Source organism: Zonotrichia leucophrys, chromosome 4 (assembly GCF_028769735.1).
Source record: "Zonotrichia leucophrys gambelii isolate GWCS_2022_RI chromosome 4, RI_Zleu_2.0, whole genome shotgun sequence".
NCBI classification, from domain to species: domain Eukaryota; kingdom Metazoa; phylum Chordata; class Aves; order Passeriformes; family Passerellidae; genus Zonotrichia; species Zonotrichia leucophrys.
The window spans coordinates 40,314,983-40,330,735 of NC_088173.1; the positions used below are offsets into that span (position 1 = coordinate 40,314,983).

The following is a 15,753-nucleotide window of genomic DNA, read 5'->3' on the forward strand; positions in this document are numbered from 1 at the left end:
TGGTGCAACATTATTTTCAGTTTTAATATCCTTTCCCATGCCCTTCAAACTCTCTTTTTTTTCTTTTTCCGTGAAGGAGTTAATCAGCCTGATGCTACATGTGAATGCTGAAGCCCGGTACACAGCAGCACAGATCCTAAGCCATCCCTGGGTGTCAGTGAGTAAATCACATTTCCCTTGTCTCTAATTTGACATTAAACCTGTAAATCTAACCATTAACCTGCACTGTTCAGAAGCAGCAGTACAATTAGCAAATATAACACCTAATTTACCACAGACACCAAGCTGATGCCTGCCAGGTCCTTCATCTTCTCTGGCAGCAGCAAAGGGGAACACCAGAGTGCATTGCTTATTGATTTAAAATCAATTAATTATTAATAAGTACTAGGTTTACATGGAGCCAGTCAATGCTTATTTTCAGACATGTTCTAAAAGAGGGACTGAATACAATCTGTGGAGTGGCCTGACACAAGAGAAAACCACTATTAACAAGTGTATCAATGGATAACAGCTCCTCTCAAGTGTATTTATAATACTTGATAACACCTACAGACTTAGGACATGATGGGCCATTTAAAGTGGGTATTTGAAAGAAATCCAAGTGAAAAATATGCTTCTCATTTTTAAGATTATTTCAAGCATGTTATTTTTAACTTGCTTGAATCAAACCTGCAGCTTATAATTGTGGGACAAAGCAATGCACTGAAGTGTCACATGTTATTTTAAGAAATAGAAATGTTCATTCATAAAGCAGTGATTGCTCAGTTCCTTTCCTCTGGAATTGTCTCTCATGTAGCAGAGTGTGTTCACTTTTGGACTGCCTGTCTGAATATTCACTATTCATTAAAAAGCAGAAAGTACCTGATGATAAAAAACTTTTTGGTTTTTCCCTAACTTGAATATTGTGTTCTTTCTTATGCAGGATGATGCTTCCCAGGAGAATAATATGCAAGCTGAAGTAACAGGTAAACTGAAGCAGCACTTTAATAACACCCTACCCAAGCAAAATAACACATCTGCTGGGGTTTCTGTCATCATGGTAAGAGAAATGAACATTTCTATACATTGATAGTATACTCTGCATATTTTCCTGACAGTGCTCTATGAGCACATGTGGTGCAAGAATAGCAAACCCAAAACTAGAAGAGTCTCTAATTCTAGTCTTTATTGATGTATAATGTGGATTGTCTCATCATTTCTTGAGAGCAACCAAGTCTATCACAGTGTGCTGCCCAAGAGATAAAAATGAGCTTTCAAACAGAACCATGTGAACACTAAGTAGGTGTATGTTAAAATGAAGTTTATCAGCAATTTGAAACCTTTCAGTATAAAACCTGAGAGTTTTTTTATCTTACTGCCCACCTAATTAAGTAGGGTCTACCTCTGTGCCTGACCAAGTATTGCTTCATCTTGAGCATAGTGTTGTTCAACACTACCTCTGCCAGGAAACCAGGCTCCATTCCAGAAACTTCCTTTCTTCCTGATCTTACCAGGGCCCATCCTTGTCTGATGCAAGGATGGACACTGCACACAAAATGTATTTTCAGTAACTTAAAGAAAGTAAAACCATCCATGGTAACCTAACAGGGACTTCCACCCTCACCCTTCCATTAGTATTAATTACTTATAAAGGCCAGACCACTTATGTTAACAAGAATAATTGTTTTAGTCATCTGAGAACCAGTAAATTTAAATAAAATGTTTCTGCCTACATCTCTGTCTTTGCCAATACATTTATGTGAGTTAAATAGGCAAACAATTTAAATGTAGGAAAAATTATAACATAAAATTAAGTCAGGAAATGGATTTCAGGTTCATGTTCTTGTCTACATTTCATTTGACAGTTTGACTTGACAGTTTGAGAGGGACTTCAGAGCTTCATTCTTTATACTGTTGAGACTATGGATAAGCCTGAAGCTGAAAACTGGTATAAAATGCGCTATATGTAATAAGAGCAATTTTAATTCTAACTCTCAGCCCCTCTCCAACTTGCATGCCACTTAAGCCTGTCTCAGATCTCTGACACAGCCTAGCTTTGGCTTCCTATTGGTGTGAGTTTTTTCTGTTAGCTACTGACACTCCTTCAGCCACGAAAGTTCACCTCATTTTACCTTTTCCTGCTTTATTTCCTTCTAACAGGTATGGAAGGATGTAAATGCATAATTATTAATTGCTGAATGCAGCTCCCAGTTAATGCTGAAAGGAAAAGTAAAATCTTGCTCAAAATACTGTGATCTAATGAGGATTAAGCCCCCAATTTGTTATTCTTGCCCTGGTTTACCTTGAGCATTGAAATGTAGTTACCTTTGTGTTCAGAAGTTCTTCACTTGCTCCAGCACTCATTGCTTACCAACATTCAGCTTCAGACAAGCACACTTTGTAACTCTCACTGTGTATTGCAGTGCATTGCTCTCTCAGTCCACCTGCACATTCACTGGAGCCCCTTTAGCATCACCTCATTCCAACACTGTCACCTGGCCCATGCAGATAATCCCATCCTGTGGCAGATAAGTAAAACTGCACATCCCCAGTTCAGTGTCCTTGCACAGGAGGCTCCTGCTGCCCCCAAAAGCATGTTGCTCTTAATTCATTACTGATTTTTTTTTTTTTTTGGTCAATTAAGAAATGTTCTGTAAATCTAAATTTGTTGCAATTGTGTTAGTTCTGCTTAAAGTAAGTCTAGTTTCTGTCCCTTGCTTTCTTCCTTTTTTCCTCCTTTCCCAATGCCTGCATTGCTTCCCTCTGAGTAGGTCCAAGGCAATGGTACGTACTAACGGCGATGCTTTGTTCTGCTGCACAAAAAGTACATGGTCTCCATTGGTAACAAGGAAGGAGAAATAACTAAGCCAGTCTGAAGTGGAAAAAGCTGTACAGCCACACCAAATCAGCAAAGGAATACATTTTAAACATTTAGGAAAAAATAGTTCTGTCTTGAGTGATGCATATCTGAAATAGGCTAAGCAAACACCAATACAACAATTTTTTTACTTCCTCAGACATGTCTTGGTTTATTCTCCTGGCAGTCACTTTCTGCATGTCAATATCCATCTTGTATCTAAAAACAGCTAGAAAAAGATGAGACCCTTTTGAAGACAGAAGCAAAGAACTAAACATTGTTTCTATCTAAAATTGACACTTCATTTAGAGACAGACAAGTGATAATCATTCTTAGATAAATAAAAAACATTCTTGCTTAGCAACAGTAAAATTGAAAAGAAAACCCTAAACTGCATTACATAGAACTGTATTGCTGCTATGAGGACAGCACAGGAGAAAATCACTGTCAGCATGAACTGAAAGCATGTCCTTCCCCTTTTATATAACTTTGCCTGACACTGAAATAGCAGAAACCCCTACCTACAACTTTTTCCAGCAAGAAAAAAAGGCAATGCAAGGGTGCCTTGATAATGATAAAATTCCTTTAGACCATCACTAATCTCAAAACTCAGATCCAATTCAGCTGCTCCTTTCCTTGCATGCTCCCTTTGCAGTGTTGATTGTCAGTAGCAGAAACTCAATTGTGGACTATAGAATTTTCTCCTTGTACCTCGCAATGCAGGGATGTAGTGATGTAACTTGAGTTAAAAAAACCCAACATAACAACAACAACAAAAGAAGAGGGTAAGTACCTTGTATCTGCTGTCCTTGATGACTTTGATACAATAAACACATCTGAAAAAAAATGAACCCTGCTAAATTTGACTTGTCTCAGAAACTTATTTCAGTATTAAATACTTCATTGAATAGTGTATTAGTCAAACCCAACTAAAAACACATAAATTTTCACATTAGTAAAGCAAGTCCAATCAAAACAATAAATTTTTGAGGAAAAGGGAAAGCACCTAACCTTTACAATTAGCACATATCTTTGAGGGTATGGAAATTGTTATCTTCAGCAGATGTATCACATACTCCAGATAATTGAGCTATTCACTACAGAATTCTCAGTTTTTATTCCAACCTGTTGCTCCCTTCTCCTGTAAACTCATTTTTAAGTACAGAATTCAGAAATTATGCCTTTTTGCAACCATGAGAGGTCATTTTCCTACTCTCACCACTAAGCAGAAAAGCAGTTCCTTTTCTTGAAAAAATAAAAAAATGTTCTGTCACGTTCCCCAGGGGCTCCCCTTGTGTACTGTGTGGTTTGTTACAGGAATGGTAGCGCTGAGTTCTCAGTAAGCATCACCTGATTCCTTGTGTCTGCAAAAACACAGGTACATAAATTTTGCTAATAGTTACTGTGACAGGTTCCTTCTCTATCACAACCACTCGTGCCATCTTTTTTTCCACATCAGACTTGCAAGACAAAAATTTTAAACCTGCAACGTCATGGCAAGCATACACCTGGAAGAGAAGTTTTCCTTACATTTCCTAAAGTCACCATCACAAAAATGATAAAATTCATTATATAAAAGATTTCTAATGTTATTTCTCCTTTTTTATCCTGGCTGTATTGCATGCAGTTCATGTCTTGTAGATGGTTTTAACCCTTAAGACAGGGCCGTATTTAAGTGTTGTTTCACGTTTTGCCTTGGGTTTGTTCTGTTTGTTTGTAGAACACAGCTCTAGATAAAGAGAGCCAGATTTTCTGCAGCAAGCGCTGCCAGGACTCTGGTGGAGCTGGAGTGGAGAACATTTCTGCAATCGCTGCTGCAGCTGCTGCTCCTCGTGCGGCCGGGTCCGAGCCCCTCCTCCCCGCTGCTCCTGAGCCGCCCCGGTCCCCCACGCCGCCTCCTCCCGAGCCCGCTGGGGATCAGCCTGCTGCGTAGGACTGGGCAAAACAAACCCCCCCACACTCTGGCCACACTTTTCTTCATTCCCCATGACTGTTTTCAGTTTGTGAGCACCTCTCATAGCAAGCCCCAGCCAGGTCTGAGCCTGTCTCTCGCATGGGGTGAACGAACCACATCTTGGGAAGAACAGTAGGGGAAAGACTCCAGGAATGTTGGGTGGTTTTTTAAGTTCTCTGTGTCAATAATTAACTCCATTTCACACAGCCTTGGGCTCTAGATAGACTAACTTACGGTGTAGCTAACCATATTTTTATATGAGCAGTGAGGTGGGGAACAGTTACCTGGCCTCACGTCCACCAGCAGGCCCTGTTCTGTTCTTCTGATGGGAATTTTCAGAAAAGTGGGAGAGGCAGACAAGGGAAGAAAATTTCTATTTGCCTTCTATTCCAATGCCTCTATTTTTAGCCAAGTTTCTACTAAACTTGAAGAGGCAAATTTTCACAAAGAATTTTTTAGTGGACTAACTGTAAAATATCACGAGACAAATATTTGAAGATAGAAAGGGAAGGATCGTTGTTTTCCATCAAGTTTGTTATCTGACTTGCAGGCAGGGTAGTGTTTAGATAATATGAATTTAAATAAAGTAACTTGGGATGTAAACATGAGCAGTGGATGTTTATTTGTTACAAAGACTGGAGTGAAGGAAGCCTTTTTGCTTTGCCATTTTCTATCCTAACCACAAGTGTCCCATCCACACTTTTCTCCAGGGTCAGACTACCTGTTAGATAAAAATAAAAATAAAGTAAAATAAAATTACTTTGGGCCTGTGAAGGGAAAGCCTGCTGCATGTTATCCAAGCTATGATGAGCTGAGCACCTCCTGATTCTAGGACATGCTGATAGAGGAGCTGCCATCAATAGCCATCAGAGGTTTGTCAGTGCTATCCCCCCTATTCACCTGGTGCAGGCACTGGAAACCAGCATTGGGAAGCAGCTCTCCTTAACCTGCAGTCACAAAATAGGTGAGGTTTTCTCTTTACCATAATGCTTAGTTCAATAGAGTATGTATTCAGCTTAATCCTTTTCCTTTGCTCGTTCTTATGAATTGGTCATAGTTCATTTTTTCTCTTAGCTATACTTTCTACTAGAATTGTAAAAGAAAGACCTGCAATAAACTTTCTTCATTAAAAAAAAGCAGAACACAAAAAGTCATTCCTTTCTTTGAGAGCTCAGTTATTTTGTCAGTGACACTTTTCTTATTCTCCCTAGAGAGACTGAACAATTAGATGCCTACCAAAGCAATTTAATAGAATTAATTTAAGGGATTCCCATAAACTTCATTGTTTTAAAGTTCATTGCTTCCTATGAAAGCCATGTTTAAACATGGTTGTTTTACCTTTTGAAGAGCACTTAAAGATCAGAAAGTGCCAAGTGATAACTTAAGGCCATGGCAGCTGAAAAATGTGCAACATCCTGGCAAGAAAATGGTATTAAAGGTAGGAAGACATGGCATGTCTTAAACTGTGATAAAAAGGTTGGGCTACAACCAATCCTTGCTAATTAACTTCATTATGGGTTCATTATGGAGTAAGTTCAATATCCTTGAAGAATATGGGAATAGCCTTTCTGTAAAATAATTTGGTTTTTGGTACAGTGCAAAAAGATGAAGCTATCACTCCAACCTTAATCAGAAGAGAAACTCCTGATTCAGATTCTGGTAAGATTCCGTAGCTGGCTGCCTGTGGCTGGTGATTTCTGCAACAAGTCTCAGACTCAGCCAAAGAAAGGATGTGGAATTTCAGGTGGAGCAGGCTAACCATCCCCCCCCAGCAAAGACAGGGAGCCTCCAAAAGAGCAGAACAGAGAGATCAGCAGAGAGGGAGCAACAAGCAAATAATGAATGCTGGGTTAAGTTCTGGTTTTCCCAAGAGGATGGATTCAGCTATGAAGAAAAAAGACTGCCATGGATTGGCAAGGATTTCCAACGAGTTGTGTTGCACAAAGAATTCTGCATCTATAACAGAAGGGATCATCACTTGCCTGGTCAACAGCTGCCAGTTCTAAACTACTCCCTTGTCTCATGGAAGAAGAAAGTAAAGAGACATACCCTGAATTCATGTCCCTAACTTCATGACTGATCAACATCTAAAGAGTCTTAGACAAGTATTTTGATTCACAGAGCAGAGGCAGGTTCCAAAATGCCTATTTAAAAATAGTGATGACAGCTGGAAAATATATGACCAACAATCAGACAAAAACAGGATAGCTGGGCAAGTCCCCAACTCTTTGTATAACCTTAACAACATTATAGCACTACACCGTGCCTTAAAATACTTCCACATAAGTTCAGTCTGTGCATAGGTGCAGGAGATACCACACTTTAACATAAAATAAAGATGTGTTGCTTAACACTAAAACACGTAATGAATGTCCCCAAGTATCACGTTTGGTTTCTTACCTGCTGCACTTTCATTTAGTCCTTCTCTTGCTGTAGAACCACCAGTTGCTGCTGGAAGAAGGCAAAAATAGTTCTGGTTCACAATTTTTTTCCTGTTATAAAGGGAAAGAAACTATTCTAGAAATTGAAAACAAGTTACACATTTTTTAGAAAGAACTGTTACAAATACTCCATAGTACAAATACTCCATAGACAGCTCTACCGCTACCATGCCTACATTTAAAAAAAATAATTATTAAAAAAAATCTTTTTAAATATCCTAATCTTTCTAGGTCCTTTCAAAGGGAGTAGTTGTTCACAAAAGTCCAATGAGCCATTCCTGCAGTTCTGGATTTAAAGTCCCAGGACTGAATCCTCTCCTGCCATAAATCAGCCTAACTCTACATCCACTGATTGATTCCCATCAATATTTACCCTTGCAGACAATTACCCCTTTCTGGAATAAAAAAAATATTTAAAATAATTCTCAAAATACATTAATGAAGATGCTGTTTTATGGTGTTAGTTTTATCAAGTATTGACTCTTTCTTAGTAGCTAATTGTCAAGAATATTTATGGGTCAGTAATTTAACCCTGGTTTTCACACCTTTCTTCCTCCCAGTGGTCACTGGTCTAATTATTATAGCGTGATAGCTATACTGATACTGATTCCTTCACTTTTACATAAATATATGTATCTATCTATCAATCATCTTTGGTTTTATCAGTTTTTAAATGAGAAACTATATTTTGCATTTATTCATTCTTTCTTTCAAGCTACATCCAAACAGCAATTGGAAACAGCAGAAAAGCACAAAACTAGCAACCGACCCAAAATGCTTGTTAAGTAAAACTGATGGTTTTAAGATGACAAAAAAGACAAGCAAATCAAACCCTCCTACTTGCAGTCAGCTTCAATGTCTAAAGCACAGAAGTAGGTATTTAGTTGAGCTCTTCTGTCAGGGGAATTGACTCTAGCAGGATTTTTGTTTTCTTTTTAAACTAAATTAGCACAATGAAAAAAAATTCCAGGGCAGGAAGTGGTAGGTGCAAGCAGCCATGCAAGTACCCACTAGGAAGGTGTTGCCTTCTCTTCTTGTTTTTGTTTTTGGTTTTTTTTCAAAGAGAATTTGACTTTTAAGTGCCTTTGTTTCCTTTGGAAACAGGAAGCCAAGAGTGTGAACCTGAACCATGTAAAGTGCAGGTTTCAAAGAAGTACCAAAACTGTTCCCTCCTCTCCAGTAGAATAGGTGAGATAATTGCCAAATAACAGGAGATACTGCCATCTAGAGCATTTAAATGCTTAATGTTTAAACACTGCTTGAATTACACTACTTGTTTTGTTTCAAATGGTCAGACTTTGGTTTTTATAGCTACAGAGGCTTGAAAAAAGCATCCCTTGCACGCAGAATAAGCAAGGCAAACTGGGACAGCAAGGTACAAAATAATTTCTGTTTCTGGACATTGCTATTGCTCATAGCACCAAAGTCACCACACAACCAGACTGAGCTGTGCCTACAACATTTTGCAGCTCAGAGCTCACACAGTAGCAAGAAAAATAGTAGAATAACTTGAAGAAAAAAAATAATAAATTATCATTCCTCAAATGTTTCCATTTAGCAAACAGCAAGTATCACATTTTGGGAACCCCTTTTTGTCTATTCCCACACAATGCAACATCATTTCCAAAGCACACACCACAATGTCTGATCCACGGGCAAAGTTGTGTGCAATTTCAGATTTTACTAAATACATACATCTCTTTGGTTTCAAGACTACACTTTCCACTATTACCTCAATTAATTTCCAAAAAACAAATGTAGCTGTATTTCCTACAATATATAAATAGTTGTGAATTTTTTTACATTCCTTTTCTAACAATATGCTTCTCAATAATAAGTCTCAACTGAAAGTACACATACAAGTTAGAATTTATTATTTCAATCATTTTTACTTCATAACAATGGTTGTATCTGAATTGAGGAGCTTTAAACATAGTTAATTTAGTTAAACATAGTTGAATTTCAGTACATATAAGCAAAATTTAAAACCATTTCTTACCTTTTTTTTTGTCCAGGGCTTTTAAAGAGCAGCTTTACATTGTGATGCATCATTAACTGCCTCAGTTTACTGAAGATCTTAGGTTGGTTCTGCAAAAGTAAACTATTTTGGATTTCACCTAATGATGATGAAATTTCATCTAATGATGAAATATGGTAAATCCATGCAAGTAACTCATTGTAAGTGTTACACAAACTTCTTAACCCTGTATATGGGAGAGATCTCACTGCTTTAGAGCATCACTCTCAGAATGGCCCATCTCTGGTTCTATTTAATGAGGATAAACACAATTTCTTAAAAACAATATAGTGATCTGTTATTCCCTTTGAATTACTTCTGGGAGAAAGAAAAAAGAAGTATGCCATACCACAAGCACACTGAAATCTCTATGAATATGAAATTTAGGACATAGAATGGAAAAACTACAATCTAGATAGTCACCTTACCTGGACCATTCGTATTCAATACAACTAAAACCAATCATGTCCTGACTAAAGCTGCAGTAAAATTCACTTTCCATTACCTTGGTATCAGATCAGCTCTTTGGGATGTTGAACAGGAACAAAGTGCTGCAGAAAAGTGAGGGACTACCAAGAGGATGTCAGGGCAAGAAACAATAACAGATACACACACAGCTGCACAACACAGCCAAGAACTGCAGAAATATTTTCAAGTCTGAGCACTTATTTAGCTCTGCCTGCAGTAGCACCACAGCACAAACTTCCTCCAGAGAAACCTCCGCTCTGACCCCATCTTCTCTTGCCAGATCCTACAGCATTTCCATCAGCAATTCACTGATAGAAAATACAAGGGATTTCAAGCTACATTTGCCAAGTACTGCACATCCCAACCAAGCAGCACTGCTGCAGAGCACTGCCCATAACCACAGCTGGCAGCAGCTCTGTTTGAACTCACCAGGGCAAAAGAGGCCAGACTGTCACATACAGAATGTTCTGCAGAAATGCATTGGGGGAGAGAGGTCTGTCCCTCTCTTGAGGAATATTCTGCCAACTCCAGCCAAATGAGGCCCAGCTGCTAGCACTGCTGACAGCTCTCAGGTGATCCATGGGACACAGGTGCTGCCCTGAAGAGAGTAACAAGTACCTGAGTAGCTGGGAATTTAACCCTGTTTTCCATCTCATCACAAACAGCATGAGGTGGGACTACTTCAGCCAAAGCTGAGATCCCAAGTGCACACCTGGGCCCCGGGGTGGTGTCCAAGGCCTTTGGGTTCACCGGTGGAAGGAGGGGATGTCCTACTCACCCGAGATGTGCAGAACAGAGGAGTCTTCACAGGCCTGCTCACGGAGGAGAAGGTGGAGATGTCCTTTCCCACAGAAAGGCTGCAGCACTCCAAAGGCAAAACTCCACACTGCAGCAGCTGCTGCTGCTTCCCAAGGAGGCTTGGGTGCTACTCAGGACAGCACATACAGGTACAGCTCTGCTTCCAGTTTGGGAAAGCCCTTTCTAAAACAAGCCACCTACCAAATCAACTCCCCATGAAATATTTTGGCTCCAAGATCAGGAGCTATTATTTCTATCAATAATTGTTTCTTCATAAAGAGAAGACTTTCAGGATTTCCATTTGGCAAAATACACCTTTTTCTTGTTTGTTTTCCCTCCACCTAGGAAATACCACCCCTGGCTTAACACAAACTCAAATTTAAGTTCAAGACCATTCCAATTTCCCCTCAAACTCTGCTGATACAAGGCTGTGAATGTAGTTGAACTTCAGGAAATGTGAGATACAAGTTTTGCATACAAAATATTCAGTATACAGAGCTCAGTTAACCAGGCACATCCCACAGACATGACCCACTACAGCCTTTGCTTAATCCCATCATCCTTGTGCTACACAAAACATGAAAATGTAACTACTGATACACCACAACCACCCCAGAATGAAAATGCAGAAAGCACAGAAAACACCATTTCATACACACCAAAAGTACATTAAATAAACCAGCCACAGCACCCCTTTCCTCTGTTAGGAACATATCCTGAATCCACAAGAACCCAGTACTCCACTGAAGGTCTCAATTACAAATGTAATTTTATTTAATTTATTCACTCAAACTGAATTTTCTCATTCCAAATCTTTACTGAAAGAGAGAGTAGTTAAATGCTTAGAAAAACCAAGAACTGCTCTAGTAGGCAGCTAGAGAAATGTATGTATCAATACAGATATGGAATGTAAATTTCAACTCAGAGATCACAACATACAAAGGAGATTTTATGCAATACAGACTTACAAAACAATAACAGTTCTTTTCACAAATATTTTCACAGAGTTCTGCACAGCAATCTTGTAGAAAAGTAGATTTGTGCAACACCAAAATAACTTATTGTTCCTTAGTATAAATTATTTTTCATTTCCTAAAAGAAAGAGGTAATTTAATATGACTAGGCAGGATCAGACTGGATTTGGTGGTAGCAAAATACGAAAGACGTTGCTATAGGCAGAGAAGGAATCTGACACGTGCTACAGTATTGCAGGGGCACATTCTGACAAAAAAGAAAGAAAAAGTAAAAAACGAAGAAAGAAAAGCAAATGTTGTGCTTCTGCTGCTGTACAGGGGCTGTGCACCAGCAAGCTCCTGCTGCCTCCCTACTCTCACAGTCAGGCAGCAGCCATGTGCTTTGGAACTTGCCCCTGCTAAAAAACACCTGCCTCTGTGGGCTTCTGGTTTGAAGCCTTCAAACAAGCCTTTCTGATTTGGAGGAACAATCCACATTTTGGTGTGCTTTGAAGGAGATGCCAGGTAGAAACTAAAAAGGATTCACTCTTGATGTAACACAAACTCCGTTGCTGATTTCTCTCGTAACTGCACTAAACATACAACTAAAAAAGAACTAATTGCCTAGGCCTAGAAACATGCTTGAAGAGTAACATTGATGGAAATGATTTGCAAAGTTTAAAATTACATTAACCATAATTTAAATATTACCCCTTGATTCCCAGAAACTTCAGTGCTGATGTAGTACAATCATTTGGAAAAGTACGAGACAAAGTGTGGTACAGATAGCACAGATTAAAATTCCCCCAACACCATAATTAATTTCTGTTATGTTAAAATCATATTTTCCTCAAGGTTATAGATAAAGCTTCAGATGGAACATTTTTTTCTTCATAATATAGCTAGAACGTGAGTTTTAACCATGTTTACTTTAGGTTTTGTTTACATACAGGGATCAAAATAGACTTCTCATTGCGACTAAAAATATAGATTTTTTTTAACTACAGAACCCAGCAGCTGGTTTTCTGCTTCTTTGCCCTTCCCCCAAAAAAGTCAAGCAAGGTCTACAAAAATAGCAATTAACTTTAAAAAATAGGTTGCTTCTTCCAGCAAATTGAAGTTACATTCAGATGTAAGAGAAGTATTTCTAAGGAGCCGTGCGGTGGCTCGACCCCGAGGGAGGCAGCGCTGTGTGCAGCTCCCCCTGGCCACAGCTGCTCCTGTCAGTGCTTGTCCCGGTCTCTGGGATGGTCAGTACCTGGTTTGGTACTCGTGGTGCCAGCGATTGAAATCATTGTAAAAAACCACGATGCTCCCGGACGCCATTCCAGTCATTATACACCTGAGGGAAGCAGATTCACCGGTCAGAAACACACAATGCACATGTGGCCAGCCCAAAGCTACACCTGAGAGCTGGACAACAGAACTGCTCCCCAGCATTCCTGTCCTGCAAGGCCACTTGGGATTCCCCAGGATTACCTCTTGGCTGGTTTTAGGGGGGGTATTGGAGAGGGTCTGAAGCCCTGGTGTAGCAGCAAAGGGAAGGAAGGCCAGGAGGAGTGTCCATTTCAGTTTCAACTCCCCCAGTTTAAGCACATCTGCTTGAAGGAATTGGGAGTGGGCACAAGCCTTCAGTTGGAAATACTAAAACTTGCCACAGACACATTTCATGAAAAATCCTTTCTTTAGGATTTTTTCTCCTGAGAAGCCTCAGGAACAAATCAGGAACAAAATGTAAACAAAGATTATCTGCTGCTGTGGAATGCAACAGGTGCATCTGTGATTGGCTCATGTTGGGTGTTTCTAATTAATGGCCAATCACAGTCAGCTGCCTCGGACTCTCTGTCCAAGATAGAAGCTTTTGCTGTCATTCTTTCTTTTGCTATTCTTAGCCAGCCTTCTGATGAAATCTGTGGGATCTCAGCACCTCAGGACTGAGGTGCCGAGTCACTGAGACCACCCTTGGGGGGCTCGGGAGTCCTGGAATGTTGCCAGAAGTGTCTGGTGGCTGGACTTTGATCCTACACAGGAGACGACACTTGTATAAGGATAGGAGGATTTCACCGGAGTGAATGGTGAAGGGATTAGTTAATTAGAGAGTGAAACATGGGGTTTAGGATTTCTGTACAGGGGGGTTTAGAGAAGTAAGATGGAGGAATTGGGGCGTGTCCTGTCCTTCTTCTTCTTCTTCTTCTCCTCCATCTTCTGTGGTGATGGTGGCACTTTGGGATTGGTTATTACTAAAAGTGCACTGGGCAATAAGGGTGAAAGGTATTGGGGAAAAATGATAAATATTGTATACGCAACTTTGGGTATAAAGATAGGTGACCGCCCGGAGGGGAGGGGAGTGTGCTCATGGCTGGCTGCTGAGCAGACCTCTGTCGGGCCGAGAGAAAATCTTTTAGATAAACAATTAATAAACACAGAGACCGAAAGAAGAACTGAAGCCTCTTCTCGTCCTTTGAAACGCGGGCTGCCCCAAGGCCACCTCAGGCCTTTCCAGGCCCTTCAAACAGCCGAAAATCGGACAGAAATCCTTTCTTCTTTCAGTATAGTTTTAATATAATATATATCATAAAATAATAAATCAAGCCTTATGAAACATGGAGTCAGATCCTCGTCTCTTCCCTCATCCTAAGATCCCTGTGAACACCATCACAAAAACTGAAGTCTTTGATTGTTTTGGAAGCAATCCCTGAAAGCAATCCCTGGACTTTCCCACTGAGACACTCTTTCTGAATTCCTTACCCTTGGCCTGCTACTGGAGATCATTTGGATGTGTTTGAAAAGCCATGACCCTGACACAATACACAATCAGTCTCTGGATCATTTTCTCTACAGTCTCATTAAAGTATTACAAAAATCAGAACTATAAGGATGTATAAAATCCTGGCATTTTGGGGGAATAAAGCCTTAGAATTAAAGAATTCAGAGTAAAAGGCTGCAAGTCTTTTCTTCAAAACAAAGATTAAGTGTGAGATCATGCAAACATTGCGTTTCAGTAAGATCACCTATTTCATGTCAACAGTACAATTTTGATTGTTTTTCTATTACATTAAAATGTCTTTTAAATAACTCTGAGCAATTACCTGTAATTAATCAGTAATTACTCAGTAAAATACTCTGAGTAAATCTCTTCCTTGTCTACCAACCCACAGTGCGCAATTTCTTAACTTGAGGCCATGGATAAATTTCTCTATGTCCATATTAAATTTCAGTTCATTAACATGCCATTAATTAAAGATTCTCTAAATGCAAAATTTACAAGGTCTAAAATTCAACATTTAACAATGTAATACATTGAACAGCAAGGGCTTCTTTTTAATGGAAAACCACTTTATCCAAAATGTCAATATTCTCTAATTATGCTTCTCAAGAAGCTGTTCAGTGTTTCATTGAAGTTCACAGGTTTTACTGGTTTGGATTTTTTAAAGTTCATTTTGTGTAAGTTTTAGAAACACAGACTTTTTTTTTAAAACATTCAGTATGGATTTCAGCAAGTGGAAGGCTAAGAGCCTCAGCAACATGCTTTACTGCATAATGTAGACAACCATAAGGGATTTAGGAGACAAATCTGCTTGACAAGTACACAGAAACACCACTTAGTAAATACACCACAGCAAATAAAATCCTAGTCTGAAAGCTAAAGGTGTCCAGATGAAATGGGAAACATCCATCTTATAAACAAACAATATTTTTGTGATAAAAGCTATGAAGTATTGTCAAGTACAGCTGCATTGGAAAGCGCAATGTGAAACTGCAGTAAAAATTTTAACTGGTCACCTTCAGCAGGAGGATTGTTTAAAAAGGGTCATGCTGCATGTGGATAAAATAACTGTTCTAGAACTGAGAATGACACTCTGCTTTGGCAAATATGTGGATGTGTGGAGGGAACCTTCTTGTGCACCTATTCCAACAGTTCTATTTTTAACACGAAAGTCTTCCTGGAATCAGGAATGTGATTTGTCTTGTAAGGGAAAGAAGAGAGATGAAAGCACACATGTAACCTTCCACCTCCTTGTGACCTACACTGTACATTGGTGCAAACCAATAACTCAGCCTATCTTGAAAGTCTGCCAAAGAAGGATTTCTTGGATCTATCTCTCTTCACTACCCAAAGAGCTGAAATCCTGAAAAAGATTATCTGCCCTAAATATAACATGTTAAAAAAAAATAAAATCTTTTGCCAGCACAGAATTCTCAAGGATCTCTAACCCACAGAAAATCTCAATTAGAACAACAACAGAAATGCAACTGAATTGTAAATATGTACTCCCCAACACTCT

The 15,753-nt window shown here is 39.3% G+C and overlaps 2 protein-coding genes and 1 long non-coding RNA gene across 9 annotated transcripts in view; 1 reads left to right on the forward strand and 2 right to left on the reverse strand.

The window, feature by feature from the left end:
• DCLK2 (doublecortin like kinase 2) overlaps positions 1-5,944 on the forward strand; it is an 80,025-nt gene extending 74,081 nt beyond the window's left edge. For 2 of the 5 annotated variants that reach the window (XR_010439902.1, XR_010439901.1), the window contains 4 exons: positions 77-157; positions 923-1,039; positions 1,845-1,927; positions 4,557-4,691. Coding sequence is in view for 3 of the 5 variants with exons in the window: in XM_064711248.1 (XP_064567318.1) it covers positions 77-157; positions 923-1,039; positions 4,557-4,769 (411 nt within the window). In the remaining 2 variants the exon portion in view is untranslated. Of the gene's footprint in view, positions 1-76; positions 158-922; positions 1,040-1,844; positions 1,928-2,750; positions 2,764-4,556 lie in introns of all 5 variants that reach the window. The other 3 variants (XM_064711248.1, XM_064711247.1, XM_064711249.1) reach the window with 2 other exon arrangements.
• On the reverse strand, positions 1,928-10,284 carry LOC135446837 (uncharacterized). 2 transcript variants are annotated; one of them, XR_010439904.1, is made up of 5 exons: positions 10,146-10,284; positions 9,231-9,319; positions 7,191-7,241; positions 3,630-3,672; positions 1,928-2,792 (listed from the first exon to the last, which is right to left on the reverse strand). It is a non-coding gene; the product is annotated as an uncharacterized LOC135446837 (long non-coding RNA). The 2 variants fall into 2 exon arrangements; XR_010439903.1 differs by lacking the exon at positions 1,928-2,792 and adding an exon at positions 2,988-3,065.
• A 987-nt stretch (positions 10,285-11,271) lies between these two features.
• The window catches only part of LRBA (LPS responsive beige-like anchor protein), a 369,174-nt gene continuing 364,692 nt past the window's right edge, over positions 11,272-15,753 (reverse strand). For both annotated transcript variants that reach the window (XM_064711253.1, XM_064711252.1), the window contains exon 58: positions 11,272-12,809. In XM_064711253.1, coding sequence (XP_064567323.1) covers positions 12,719-12,809 — 91 coding nt within the window. In that variant the 3' untranslated portion in view covers positions 11,272-12,718. The remainder of the gene's footprint in view (positions 12,810-15,753) is intronic.